General features: G+C 38.3%; 1 protein-coding gene across 1 annotated transcript in view; it reads left to right on the top strand.

Moving 5' to 3' along the window:
- Positions 1–8,441: 8,441 nt before the first annotated feature.
- LOC138029979 (galectin-3-binding protein B-like) overlaps positions 8,442–15,821 on the top strand; it is a 30,712-nt gene continuing 23,332 nt past the window's right edge. The window contains exon 1 of the mRNA XM_068877817.1: positions 8,442–8,714. Within this exon, the coding sequence (XP_068733918.1) occupies positions 8,660–8,714 (55 nt within the window). The 5' untranslated portion in view covers positions 8,442–8,659. The remainder of the gene's footprint in view (positions 8,715–15,821) is intronic.

Raw genomic sequence — 15,821 nt, 5'->3', positions numbered from 1 at the left:
TTAACATTTTCCTCGCCAGACAGGCTTTGGTTAGAGCTTGCAGAATCTGTGTGAGATCGCTGCCCGTTTCTCCCATAATCTTACAAAAAGGTAGCTAGAGAGGAGATGCCGTCGAGAGACCTTGAAACTGCGAGAAATATCTATATATAACCGACTACAAATACCCATGTGTACTTATACCATGCTATGCACACCTACGTGTGAATACCGAAACGCTCGAGCTACAGTAGCGTACATTCCATAACTTGAGAAAATACATTTGTTTACTTTGATGAACATTTCACCTGATAAAGACAAAATGACGTCAGTAACGTCTCAGCTGACATGATCTGACATCCACAACTTTGACGTCAACCGAATCATGTAATCATAAACTATGATCCTGAAAATAACCGATTATGTCATCGGCTTGGAGGAAAGATTGCTGGTGATGGAACACCTATTGGTCCGCAGTGTATTGCTATACCAATCGAAGATCATGGTATCCGCTACCTGAACGGACGCTTGGTCTGTTCGACATTCCTCTAATTACAAGACAATCTAGGATCGGAAGTCGGGCTGTGACCACACGTGTCAGTGCTGCTAAGGATCATGTGCGTTGTGTCGTAGTTCTAAAAAAAGATGTGTAATAGATAGAAAGATGTGCATGTCTCAAAGAAAGATCACGAAATTTGTAATCACACTGGCAAAAACAACACGCACTTCGTCATGAAAACATCGCTGACTTGAGCTCTCTTATAGATGAAAGTCAAAACTGCGATAATCGTGCTGAAGCAGGAGCCTCTATACGTGTTGATGAGGGCCAGCAGCCCAGTAGTAGATGAGGTTATTTATAGTTTTCGACTTCCTAACCCAAAATTGGTTGCCATTGTTGCTAGCGCTCGTGCAAATGTGCTGAATAAAGGAGTTGCAACATAAGGTTCATACAACCCTTCGCGCCTTCAGAACTTTGTTTCCATGCCCATGGCTAATGTTGCTGCCCAGTTCGTGAATCATTCTTAGATGAGTCGGTTGAAGAGCTCGAAAATCCATCCGAAGACGAAAGTCCGAAACTTTTATTTTAATCGCTATCCTGTTGACTCGAGCTAGAACTACACGCGTCCATCATTATTGAACTTAATTTTTGCGCATACCAATGAGAGCTCTAAGAATATCATACTAAAGCCATTTGATTGGATGAACTACTCCTGTGTAGGGGCACAAGCCCGTCTTGGAAGATGGAGGCTCCTGTAATACATTTGATTTTCTTGCGTGAGTTGTGACGTCACTAATGCGTTTCCGGAGAGAATGGTGCGATAAGGGGTCACTTTGGTATTTGATAATTCACATAAGGGACGTGGGTGCTATATAAGACTTAAAATAATAGTGTCCAGTTAAAAAATTCGAAATGCTTTGAGATTGAAATTTCCACCTTCTCTGGAATTGAACTACAAGACTTTGCTGTTGAGTAACACATTGCATAAAGCCCTACAGTACAGCATTGTTTACAAGTGCAGTTGAATTGTTCTCTAACACTGTACTAATCTGCAGCCCTCTGAGTTCATAATTGTCACCGAGTGAGTGTATCGCCTGGAAATGCTGTACTAAGCCCTGAATGGATGGTACTTCTGATATTACACATGTACCTTGGGGATGGCTTCTACCATATTCATCTCTTGCATGAGAATCAAAAATCGTATAACTCCCATTATCAGTATGATAGATACTAACACCTATACACCCTTTCGTCAGAATAAATGAAGAATAAATTTGTGACAAGAGTGATTCAAATGCACTGTCTATAGGTATACTGTACTGATATCCCTTAATTATTGAATCACTGTTATGTATATTACCTGTGTAGCTTTCACTATAATTAAGCTGGTTATTTTTCTCAGACATAGCAATCATAGCTGGTAATTCTGTTCGCATTAAATACACCTGCCCTGTACATAGTGACAGAGTAGAATACAATTCACTACCCAGTTCCATAATTTGTATCAGGTCATTACGTGTATTAATTCCTTTTATATTATTATAAATCAAAGCACACAAAGTCATAGCAACGCATTGTTGCCCAGCATCTGCACCAAATACTTTAATATCACCTTGACTATATGGTGCCTTTACTGACAAGGTTGGATCAATATTATTCATCGGAGGCCCAAGATTTGTTTTTATTTCATGACATAGATTTATTTTAGCACGGCATCGTCTATGATCACCATTCTTGTACAAACTCATTGGTCCACAGCATGTGTTCAACACTTGATATTTCTTCAGATTTACGCGTTTTCGTGTTCCAGTGTATTTTCCAAAGCAAGTCAAACGTACTGTTTGACGAAATTTTCGTCGAATAGAAGCTGGATTTTTCCTTACTTTTTCAAAAGAACCGAGACTGGCAATTATTCGCCTTCTTGTCATTTGACTTCTCAGCCTGCAACTGATGTAACCATGAAGTTTTGACACAAATTCCCTCAGTTTTCTGCTTTTCTGCGACAGACGTTTCAGCTTCTTCACAGGAATCCTACTAGGTTCGCGATCACGACGTCTCGACACATGGCATTCACGTACAACACGGTTATGATTACAATACACAAATTTAGCATAGCGAGATCTCAATTCCTCTCTATATTTTATTTTCACTACGCCATTGTGTTGATGATGTACAAATTGCTGCACTCCTTCCCCTAATACATCACATTTTCCCAGGAAATTCAACATTGCTCGTGTTGGTAACGCAATCGTATACAACATGCGAACGTACATGATTACACAGAAAACTAATGCAGTACAAAGAGAAATTGATAGAACTGATAATCCACTTGATACATTGTACAAAATATATGAAATAATGAGTTACTTGCATCTTCGCTTCGGTAAGTGGCCTCTCTCTCATCCAACATGACAGCTTTCTTGTTGTTGTTGTTGTTGTTACTGTTGTTGTTTGTTGTTGTCATCAGCTCAGTGCCATTATGCTGATTATCAAATATCAGCTTGCACCCGCCAGCGTCAAAATTTCGAGTAAAGTTCCTTAATGTACTTCTATCATTGCTAGTCATAGTTTGCATTTATTTTGTACTCAATGACTGCTCAACTGATCTCTTTAGAAGTTGTAACGGCTTGATAGCAACATTTGAGATATTTGCTGAGAGTTCGCGGAACGACCCCTTTCGACATTTTCGTGTTTTGATGTGGGTCTACCACGAACAGTCTGTGCGTTTGTAAGTGGTTTGAGCGTATTGGACCTAACACCGTAACTCGCTTCTGCCATACCTGTAATGTATGCCTACTATCACAGAGAATCCCTTCTAAGGTTATCGAAGAGAAATGAAAATGAAGCGGAATGAACATTGAGCCCTCACTACATATTTGCGGCATTGCCCATTGCACTTGACGGACATTTGCGAAGACCTAGAGTCGATCGCCCGACTGAAAAGATACCTCCCGTAGGCAAGGCTTCTCACAAACGTTTGGCGCCTCTATACGATAGAGAGACGTTGGCCAAGAAAACTCAATGGCTTGGGCTGGTACACTGCCGGACGATGTAACAGAGAGAGGTCCCCGTCAGTGTCACGTGTATAAAGATAATGAAAAAATATTTCAATTCAGTAATGGACCGAATGATCGAACAGCAGATTTTTGCTTTAGAACTGTGACCGTTTGTAACGACTGCAATTGGACAACAGAATCGTAACCTTACTGCATGAACGTTGGAGTAAGATTAATAAAGGAGGCTGTCACAAAGTTGAAATAACAAGTGATGGAGAGCTAATGGTTCCAAAACTTTATTTTACGAACGAGCAGAAATGTTTGCGTCAACTTTGTTGTATTTTGAAGTCAGCGCTACAAAATGAACACTACGGACAAAGATTCATCAACTATTTCTTAGCGCGTGAAAGAATGTCTATTTCTCACTTACTAGATGGAACACCAATGCCACGTTTACTTTCAAGCAGTAAAAAAAGACATTTTTATCTTCGTACTTACAAGCAAATTAAAGTGTTTACAAACAATGAGAACAAACGCTATGTATAAATTAATTAAACCCTATTCAAAAACACAGTACAATTGTTTTTTTCAATTCAGCGAGAGGAAAGAGACATGGATAAGCAAAAAAAAAAAATCTTGAAAAACTCTTGCCATAGTTAGAAATAACTGTCGAAGATTTTTTTCAATTATAAACCTTTGACAGTTATGACATCTTTCATGATTATCACAGTTTCCGTGTTCATCAACGTTTCGGCTTGCAAATATGCACTGAATCGCAAAGGCAATGTCGTGTTGTTCAATAGGGTTTAACCCTTTATTAAAATATATACAGGCTATATAGTTGTCAGCGTATTCCCTGTTGGGATAATGCTCTTCACAAAGCTGTAAGAGAGACAGAACAAAGAGAACGCCAAAATTAGTGAAAGAACAATTAAGGATAATAAAAGAGACCGATTTCTTTGTAGATTGAATGAAGAAAATGACTTCTAAATCTTACCTCCGCAATGCGGGCGATAAATTCTATGTCAGCAGCTTGTGCTTCGGCGTGCGGCTGTCGAAATGCCTTCCTGCACATAGCACAGTTCTCACTGGATGGTATTAGCGTCCTCATCCATCTGAATAAATGGAATGAACACACAACTTAGGCAACTCAAAATACTACAGCGACTCCCGTAAAAAACTATTTCTTACCTCTTTTGTTTTTGCCGTGAGGTATTCAGTTTTTGCCGTGAGGTATTCGCTTTTGCCGTGAAGAATTTGTTTTTGCCGTGAAGTTTTTGGTTTTGCCGTAACATTTGTAGGCCACCGTAGACAAGAGTTGTATTTACAATCAACTACCATAAATAAATAATTTAAAAATACTTTGATCGTGAACAGTGAATTCTTTTGAAGGCGAAAGCGTTATCTGAGCTTACAGTGGTTATCAGTGACACTCGCCCTCAACGACTTTCTTTTCATTTTTCGAAAATAAATTCACTGATTGAGTCTACCCGAATTTAGTTTCGTTAAATGGAGTTTTACTTCGTTGTTTTTTTAGTGAAAAATGAGCCGATAACGAAGTAGAAAGTCAAAATGTCGGAGGTAATCACAAGATATAAAATTATTATAAAAGGTACTTAATTCTAAACTCAAAAAATTACTTTTAGCAATGTTAATTCAATATTTCGACGAGCCGATTTTCCGCAATTTGCCTTTATTCCAATGTTTGCCCCCCAGCATAACACATGGCTAATTTACATGACAATTTGCAAACCAACATGGCGGCTATCGTGAATAAGGGCTATTAGAATTGTTTGCTATCTAACATTCCTTCCTGGATAATTTCAATATCAAAGATGTTTTTCACCGGCTTAATTAATTTGCATTTATGATGCGATTTAATTTATTCTGAGATGTGAAAGTTGCATTTACAAGTTCAGTTGTGGTTTAGTCAGGATGTATACGGCAACAAAGTATTTCGAGAGATTTCGGCAGCCGAAAAGTGTGGTGGATGAGAAGAAAAGTGTTGATAACGCAGTACGGAAATCAACAGCTTATAAAACCAAATGGTCGTGTAAGGTCTTCGAGGAATGGAAACAGAATCGATTAGTGAAGTCCTATACTTTGGAACCCGGCATCCTTTTAACCACGTAAGACTTTGAAGAAGGAGTACAAACTTTGGACAAGGCCATTACAGATATGTCTGCATGCAGTCTCAACTACTGGCTGTCGAAGTTTGTTCAAGAAGTAAGTAAATGGGCTTAAATAAGAAAATGAAGCATTGTAAAAGTAAGGTTACTTCTGATTAATGAATATTCATTGATTTTGAGCAAGTTGTCATTGTGCATATTTTAGTGGTATAGACCACTTTACTGGAGAGTGGTATATTGTTTTTCATTGGGTATCCAAACACATGCACGTGATTTGGTTTACATGCAGTGATTTGTAGTTGACTTTATGAATTTTTAATGAGTTTGAGAAGGTGACCTCATCAAATTCGCAAACTAAGGTCTTCTGAATTTTTATCCACCGGAGGTTGAAGATGCCCTGCAAATAAATCTTTTTTCGAGTTTCCAGGTCCGTGAGGTGTGCAGCATTTTGAATTTCTGGATTGTCACCTCACGTGACACCATGGTACAAAGCTATCTGATTAAAAATGATGTATATCCCTTTGAATATCAGCAGTTTGACCCTTTCAAGTACATTAGGAGATGTGTTGATACACATATCTTTTATCTCATGAGTGAAAGGTAAGATCTTTTCGTTGATTACCGGCCGCCATATTGCTGGACCACAAGCAATTTCTGTGCAAGACTCTATAAAGTTGCGTGAAACGCTTAGAAAAATAACTCAGAAACGATGTACCGAACAGACCTGATTGTTGGAATATTTTTACGTAAAACACTCCAAGTTCTTGGCCTTTTTCATTGAACGCTTTCGAATTTACTTTTTGTTGCTGCGTGACAGTGAAAATGATCTATTGCCTGTGAATGTCGAGAAACTATCGATATGAAAGGTGGGGAATCATTCCCAGAGTTTGGCTACCCCATTTTCACGTAACAGAATATTCAACCAATATTCTACTTCTTCCATATTCCGCAGTAATCACATGCACCTCTCGTGCGCCTATTTTCACTTTGACTATAAGCACGTACACTTTATTGACACCACTGATTCGTTTCGTCTTCATTTGTGCCCTAACGGCTTGAGGTTAGAACAGATGATAAGTTAATACATTACTTTTGTTTGAACATGGCAACGATGTGGAACACCGCTCTTTCCAAAAGCAATTAATTATAATTCTGACTTAAAAAGAGTAAATTGCCTAAACCAAATAAATCCCAATTTATTGAGTTACAGTCGATTCCAAAAACGATCCTATAATCAAATTCGCAATATCGGGCCATTAAGTCTTTGCCTCGTAATTTAATTGTTTAGCCAACGAAATGGTATCAAAAATTCTCTTGATGCCTGTTGTAAGACGTAGGAAAGCTAATTTTCTAAGTGCCAGCGCAATTAGCATGCCAGTACAGCGTCTCGTGCCTCGTAGTCACTAAAACAAGGAGTGGCCTAAAATGATCTAAAATGATCTAAAATAGACAGAACGGTGGCAGCTCATTTTAGGTCACTTTAGATACCATTGAAGCTCATTTAGGTCATTTAAGGTGATTTTAGATACCGTTATAGGTAATTTTACATCATTTTAGGTCATTCTACATCATTGTAGATCATTTTAGGTCATTCCTTGTTTTAGTAACTACGCTTGTGCCTCTTTCTCTTTCCTCTCTAAAGGACCGAAAACAAAAGAAACACTCGTGTATGCTTCTAGTTTTCGAAGAACAGTTCTCCATATTATTATTCCACTATTACGCCATTTTACCATATTTGGTCAAAAGAACGCGCAAAAAGGAGACGGTAATAGACCTCTTTCATAATAGCGGCAGAATGGCGGCCAAATAAATTGTTCTTTTGTTTTAATTCTAATAAGCCCTACTAACCTCGCTACGACGAGCAAATTTCAAAAGAATATTTTTTTCAAAATGAGGGCAGTAGGTCTAATTAACATAAATACAAAAGAATGTAAAGTTGGTCGCCATTTATGAAAGTGGCCTATAAACTGTAGTGTCCCGGTTTGACCGGTTTAGAACAGAGCAAATACGGACAGAAAGGGAGTTTTTCAATAAAAGAAATTGTTTTCCCCCAACGCGATACAAAGCCTAAGAATTTAGCTTGTCATCTCTTGTCTCTCGTCATTTCGTTTATCCAATCAAATAAAGGACATTTGGCTGGCTTTTTGTGCTGTTTACATCGTTCGCAAGCGCCCTGAAGGACCGATGATGCATTTTTTCAGAAACACTCTTACCAGATAAAATTGAATCAAAATAACACCTTTTTGTAGTGGAAGAATAAAATCTCTTATTCGATGGTTTAACATATAATACTCGCGGGCATTTTGCTCATTCCTCGTACCCGCAAAATATGCGCGCGTATTATATGTTAAACCATCGAGTAAGATGTATATATTGAAGTCGTCTCTTTGGGTCGTTAACTGTTAAACGAGGTCGTGCTAAACCCTAAGAGGATCGATTTGCATAAGTGGTTTGTTTATCAATATTTTCTCGCAGGAAAATCCAGTCAACAGTAGACGTAAAAGTAAAACGATTTATTTATTTATGCCTGAAAACAACAAATTCCAATGTACCCGTTCAGTGAAAAGATATCTACTTTGAAACTCACGTATTGCGTACTCACGCAGCCCTAACAGACAACGGATAACAGTGCATTTATCTATGTTATTTTGTATATCGGTCTGCTGGGTATAGGAACCCAATTATTGAGTTTTAATTCGATTCCAAAGCCGATCATATGATGAGATAACAAAGCGCGAGCCGTTACGTCTTTGCCTTGCAAATGTTTTTGTTTAACCAAGGCAACTGAAAGTAAATGTACTAGACATTAGGTCTAAGACGTAGGAAGGGACCACGAAACAAGCAAGTTATTAATGAGTGGCAGTGTAATTGGTAGCCTCTTGTTCCTCGTTTTGGAACGGTGGTTGGTTTTTGAATATCTTATCTCAGGAAAAAATTAGTCAACTGTAGCAGACGCAGAGATACAAGTAATCGTTTCTCTCCGAAAGCGCCTCTTTCAAGTTCTTATCGTGCCTGGTAAAAATCAGTAAACATACGGTGGCACAAACCTTTCTGCTGTAATGTCAATACTTGGGCCATCAGGCTTCATCTGCATTATCTGCTGGTTTTATCAAGGTAAGCAAATCTAAATCTCTTCATTACTTATAAGATTTAAAAATGAAAGTAAAACGTGTCCGTAAACTAAGGGACCAGTGATTGAGCCTTACTCTCGTTTATGTGGTCAAGCACGCACTCAGGATCACATAATGTACATCTGTGCGAATGAAATTCGTACGCTTTCAAGACAAGATTCTGATTTTTAATCAGTCTGTCAGTACTACACACTGTTGAAATTATGTAACGGCTAGCTGCAGCTAATTTCAGCTACGGTACATGAAGGCGATTAATTAAAGCATTATTTGAGTCAGCAGATAAACATACACAAACACTTCCTTCCAGCTTCCTAAACATACACTTTCTTCCAGCGGTTTTCACAGCTGAAATAATTAAGTTTTCTTGAAATGGCTTTTTTGTGTCTTTGTCTTATAAACTTGTTCCTCAAAAGGTAAAAAAATTTGGTTTTATCAACGGAGTTGATAATGTAAATTGGCCACCGTACAGAGATTCTAAAAGCTGACGTTTCCAGCGTAAGCCCTTCGTCAGAGCGAAGGGCTAACGCTCGAAACGTCTCGTTTTAAAATCTCTGTACGGTGGCTAATTTACATTATCAACTCCGTTGATAAAACCAAATTTTTGTATACTACTTCCCCACCGACGCAGCACCACAGTTTCTTTAGAGACTACCTCCTTCCCTCAAAAGGTACTATATTGCCGTATAACGATAGCTCTGATCCAAAGCAATATAACATACCGACATATTGACCAACAGAACAAAGAACATTGCGCATGTTTTCTCTCTTTTTTTGGATCGAGAAATTCAAAGTGAAATTACTTTTTTTCCTACACAACATTCACTTTATAAAAGACAGTTGTAGAACACGAGGAGTCCCCGGCCTCTTTTCCGGTGGATTATAAGGCTGTTATCGATTCTATTCGTACATTTAAATCAACTGGGTCTCTTCTGGCCAATACATATCATTATTTCATACGAGACTTTAGCAACGCTGTCGATAATTTTGCATAAATGTCCTTGAGATGTTGGCCTCCAGAAAGAGGAGAACAAACAACCAAGCAAACAGAAGACAAAAGAGTTACAAGTTCGTAAGGAGTTAGTGATTTCTAATACGGCTGCGTTTGGTTACGTCTCGTTATCAGTTGTGTTCTGGTAACTGCTTCCTCTACATAGCGCGCTTCCCATTTTTAGGTCTATCGATCAGTTACCCTGAGCTAGCTTGGGAAGAAGAACAGGAAGTGCTCTATGGCAATAGATGTATCTCGGACATAAGGACTTACAAAAAAAAAGCATGATATTGAGTTCTCCAAATTCTCTGTTGCAGGCCATGAGACAACAGTGTTTGCCGAAATGCCCTGTGCCAATCCCGCACGCTTACACAACATCAACGTTTCGAACATAATTAATATGATTTTGTAATAGTGTAACAGTTACGATTATGTGGTGCAATGTTCAAGCATTTCATGGCCTTTATTCTCCGGCTAGGTTAAGGAACTGCTGAGCCACTCGTAAGGACCCCGCAGAGAATTTCGAAATCCTTATTCTTAATGAGTGAAACAAGTTTCACAGTTCAAAAGATTAATCAATTTTCGTCAAATGACTGTTTTTACTAAATGAACATGCTTTTCAGTACCACGTGACATCGCTTGGTCTGTGACGTCACAAGACGCTCTTCCTAAAATGAGGAGAAGTTCCGTCCGATATTTTTGTAAGAAATCTGGCAAAAAATTAATAAACAGTACTGCTTTGGATGGTAGAATTTGAAATTTAAATGAGGAGAAATTCGGCTTTTTATTAAGTCACGTGACCTATTTCCCTTAATTACGCAATAATTAGTCTAAACAGTCCAGCTTAAAAGGCTAATTCATAAATAGTGACCAATTTGTAATAGATTGATACCAAAACAAAGTAGCTTAAATTTCATGTTGTACTCCCCATTTTGAAAATATTTTTTTCGTTACAATCTAATTATAGGTCACGTGACCTAAATTTGAGCATTGTGAACGTTTCAACCAATAGGCCTTAAAATTCAGCTTGAAAGGGAGGTTAAGAGGACAAAGACACAGGAAAGTGTCTTACCTGAATTATATTAAACACATTCACTCCAAATTGTTTCTATTGTTTTTGTACTCATTGCCCCACTCACTAGCTATCAAGCCGAATATTTGATATTTCGAAAATGGCCTAATAAGGATCCATGAAATACGATGAGTGCCAAGTTTCAGTAACATTGAACCATAGCTTCCTCTCTTAAGGTTAACTCTGTCCTATAAGGGAGTGAGCCATGCCTTAACAAGCATGAGTTAGCTCGAGTTAAGTATTGCTAGTTTGTTCAATCTAATAACTGTTTTTATTCACTTTGTGACTATAAGCACGTAAACTTTCTTGGCATCATTGATTCATTCGTCTTTATTTGTGCCCCCAGGGACTTAAGGTTAGATGAGATGATAAATTGCTACATACTTTTTGTTTGAACATGGCATCGATGCGGAACACCGCTCTTTCCAAAAGCAATTAATCACTCGGAACGGGAAATAAATTCCAAGTTATTGAGTTACAGGCAATTCCAAAAACTATCTTATGATTAAATGCGAAATATCGAACCGTTAAGTCTTTGCCTCGTAATTTAATTGTTTAGAAACGAACTTGTAGCAAAAATTTACTTGATGCCAGTTGTAAGACGCAGGAGAGGAGAACGAGACAAGATACCATCGGAGCGTCTTTGGCTTCTTACTCTTTCCTCTCTGAAGGAAAGAAAACAAGGATTACTCGTGCATGCTTCTAGTTTTCGAAGACCAGTTCTCCATAATTTTGAAATTATCTCTCCGATTCGTTAACTGTTAAACGACGGTTTGCTGAATTCCTAAAAGGTTCGATTTGCGCAAGTGGTTTGTTTATGAATATTTTCCGGCAGGAAAACCACTCAATTGTAGCTCCAGCTACAGACACAGATATAAAAAGGATTTATTTAACCCAGAGAGTCTGTTTTCCGTTTTTTGTTGGTTGAAATATCGTTCAGTCTCCTAGGCCCCTCTTTATCTGCTGATCTTCCGTGGATGGCATGAACATAGTATGTAGATGCTGGACATGAAACATATGCAAATGAAGTTAATAACATGCATTCAAAATTTCTAAAAGACAGATCTTACAAACTTAACTGAATGCTATCAATCACAATAAGTTCCTCGCTCACTTCATAAAATGGCTGTTACTTTAGTAAAATTGAAAAAAATATATAACAAAATCGTTTCTCGCTTAACAATATAAACTAGTTAAAAACGTTTTTGAAAGGGTTGCAGCCCTAAAATCTGCAGGAAATACACTTTTACAAGTTTGTAACTTGTTTATATTGCTAAGTGAGAAACAATTTATTATATTTATGTCAATTTTATTAAAGTATTACTCATTTTATTACGTTTTCGAGCAGTTTATTTTGTTTGTTAGCATACCTTTAAGTTTGTAAGCACTGCCTATTATAAAATTGGTATGTCTTCTTTTATGTGTTCGTCATAAAAGATTTGTATGCAAGTTTTAAAGTTTGCACGTCAATTATTTTTTTCTGCAACTTATTAAGTTTGTAGGCTTGTTGTGTCCATACCGGCCACGATACTAATCTCATGTTTACGTCATTTGTGGACAACAGTAGCGTCAGAAGAAACTGCTCTTAAGGATGTTCGCTCCAAAATCTTCTTACGGTTAAATTTTCTTCATTTTTCTCCTATAGTTAGGTCATAAAGTGCCTACTCCAAAAATAAAAAGAAAATGGGGGTCACTGACTTTGTTTCGGAGGACAATGGCAGTGGAAAAATGCCTTAATTAATTTCTATAAAATTGTAAATGGTTTAAACCCAGGAGTCATATCATTAAGTAAAGTACGATAGTCCGGGTGAGTGTAGTCCTGAGAAGGACTGTTTGAGATGACATTGACTGACGTTTCGACAACCTGAGCGGAAGTCATCTTCAGAGTCAAGAAGATGGCCGGTATGAAGATGACTTCCGCTCAGGTTGTCAAAACGTCAGTCAATAGGGAGCTTAAGATCTACGACGGCGACGTCGACGAAAAGTCACCTTAAAATAGAATTTTGCTCTTGTAAAAGTCTTTTGCGATTATTCCATCTCGTTCACGTCGTACAATGTGGGCGAAGTATCCTAAAAATAAATTGGTACGAGCGGTTTCAGACTGAAGATAGAGAATGAAAGATTCTCTGTTGCATGCTAACGTTGTCGTCAAAACCTAAGATTTAGTGATTTCACGTCGTCGTCACGCAGAGAACCGCAAAAATATGAGCTAAAATCCGTGCCGCACGTGCAGCACGATTATATATGCTCTTTTAACCAATGATATCATTGTTTTCTGGCGTTTTCAACGACGTCGTCGTCGTAGATCTTAAGTTCCCTAATGTCATCTCAAACAGTCCTTCTCAGGACTACACTCACCCGGACGATCGTACTTTACTTAATAATTTCTATAAATCGGTCATAATTACGAGATGTAGCCTCATCTTCTCATCCATCAAAAATCATAAAAATAAACTGTTATAGTAAAGGTTTCCGTGGATAGGTTTTTAGGAGTGGGATTTTAGATAATTGCATGCCACAAGGATGTCGTAAACAGTAGAGTTCATCCTCGACAAGCGTTTTCGTCAGCTCCACCCGTTGCAACCACTTCGGGAATTCGATAGCTCGAGAGAAGAAAATTAAAAAAAAGAAAAAGATAACTTCTTACGGTTGTGATTTTTATTTTATTTTATCAAATTTTGTAGATAGTAAGTAAAGTAAGTGATTCGTGATGAAAAAATAGAGGGAACGTTGCGCAAAAGCAATTAGTGCGAACGTCCTCAAGAACTTCTGCCTGAGAGACCGGGCAGACTTGGAAATGAAGGTTGGCCGATTTCGCTTAAAATTGGTACACAAAGTACTTATGTCGACTTATGTAATATGCCAAAGTTTCAGCTTCAACGACTTTTTTTTAGCCGAGTTCTGAATATCAGCCCCTCAGGGGTCCCCAGAGGCTGATTTTCAGTGCAATTTTGGCTATTTTTAAATCTCCCTTTTAGCAACATGAAATTAATTTCAGGCAAAAACAAAACCATCTTTGTAAAGCCCTATCCTTAGGCTTTTATGGGTGAGAACATTAGCTCAAGGAAATTTTTCGCTAGCCTGTGGCTGTTATCACAACTTGGTCATACTTGAAGCATATGGGAAGCAATCGGAAATGGCCTGTTTTTCAGACCAAATATTTTCCATGCCCATGTTTTATATCTTGAGGTCTTAGTATCCCTGCAAATTTCAGCCCTTAGTTTAGTAATATCAAGAAAAAAATACTAAGGTTGAGGCTTTTTACAAAGAAAAAAACTTACGAGAAGATGGCTAACCAGGCCACTTCCGGTTAAAGTTTTAACAAAGCCTGTCTGCAAAAATCAGCCATTTAATTTCGATTATCTTTTTTCCTTCCAAGTTATGATTAAAAGAGACTCTGAAGTTAATTGTCACCGAAAAGACTTGCCGTTAATAATAATTTTTTTATGTGATTGTTTTAGGACTGATCAGATAGTGGTCCGACAGCGGTTATAAATTTCTTGGAAGAAGTTTTGAAAATTACGGACAATAGAGCCGCTGCGAAAACTCTTTATTTACCTAACAACACATCTCTTGCCGTTAAATCAAAACGCAAAATTGCATCTTTTTCGTCCAAAATGCAATGTTAAGTTTATCTCCTTTTGTTCAACTCGTTCAACATATCACGTCTGTGGCCCGTGGTAATGAAGCGCTAATTTAATCAGGATATAAGCAAGCTTTGTAGTTTCATTCAGTAGTACTATAACCCACCTGTTTGGGCTTTAATATTTTTTGAAGAAAAAAGAACTTATCGGTCTCTTTAAATGCAACCACAACATCTGTCGTGACACTACTTGACAATCATTTTGAACCTTTAAGAAATTTCGAATATAATTAAAGCTAATCATCTAACACAAATTGCAGTCACTCTTCCAGTCTATTTGCAAAGTGTCTGGATAAATTCACTTACAAAGACGCTTACCTGGCTTCACTTTTACAGACATGCCCCTTTCCTACAATCCCTTAAAAGTGAGGTAACGTTAGAAACTTTAGCCCCAGCGATAAATTGGTCGCAAGTGCGTCGTTGCGAGTTAGATATACACAGGTCGATTAATACCGTACGTGACGAGGTCATTCTAGTTTGCTGGCTCTGACTGACTTGGAATTCAGTTGTTTTCTCGTGCAGATTCGTCTCCTTGATATTGCAGAGAATGATTATGATAGAACTTGTATGAGAACCTCAATGGCATGATTTGTTTACTGAATATTTATTCATACCCAGTGCCCCAGTGTAAATGGCTCACGTATGTTGTAAATGATTGATAAGGACGTCCAACACGGTCCGTTTTCGCCGAATCCGCTAAATTGCTAGAAGATTACTCACGGGCACTCTTTCCCTTTCTCTATCAGTATTTTCCTTTTGTCGCTTTCTCAAACACAGATCCATGGTGGCATCCATACTGCATATATATCCAAAGATAGGACAGGGGTGGAGTGGGTTATCCTTCCGGCAAAGACTAATGTTTTGGCAACTTGGGAAATAAAATATTTCCGCTTTCTTGGAGCCCTTAATTGGGGTTTTTTATGGCACCCGTAGCTGTAGATCACATGAAAAAGTAAGTCTTTATGGACTCACACTGAATTGCTGACCCTTAACTCTGGTTTCGGTAATAAGAAGCAACCTAGGCGGTAATCGCCCTGGACGGCCATTATGCATGTTGTAGGTGATAAGGTAAGTCGTCACAAGGCCTAGTGCCCGCTCGTACCTGCTGGAGCTTAAATTAGTTACTGCTCTTTTTTCCTGGACAGGATAATAATCACTGGTGCCCATTTATACATCTGGGTGGAGAGAGGCACTGTTAAAGAAAATTGCCTTCCCAAGACGACATGTCAACGCCCTAGTAACCAGGACCGCCCTTTTCCATTCGCTCGCGGGGGGTGTGCCTGTTTTCTCTTAAAACCTATGCGGTTCAATAAAATTCATTGCCAAACTGGTGGAGCATGCCATCAATCCTTTAGGAGGATTCCATAGGCTGAATGATACTGTAGCT

This window comes from Montipora capricornis, chromosome 13 (assembly GCF_036669925.1).
Source record: "Montipora capricornis isolate CH-2021 chromosome 13, ASM3666992v2, whole genome shotgun sequence".
Taxonomy (NCBI): domain Eukaryota; kingdom Metazoa; phylum Cnidaria; class Anthozoa; order Scleractinia; family Acroporidae; genus Montipora; species Montipora capricornis.
The sequence above is the reverse complement of the archived record's forward strand: the minus strand, read 5'-3'. Positions and strand labels throughout refer to the sequence as shown.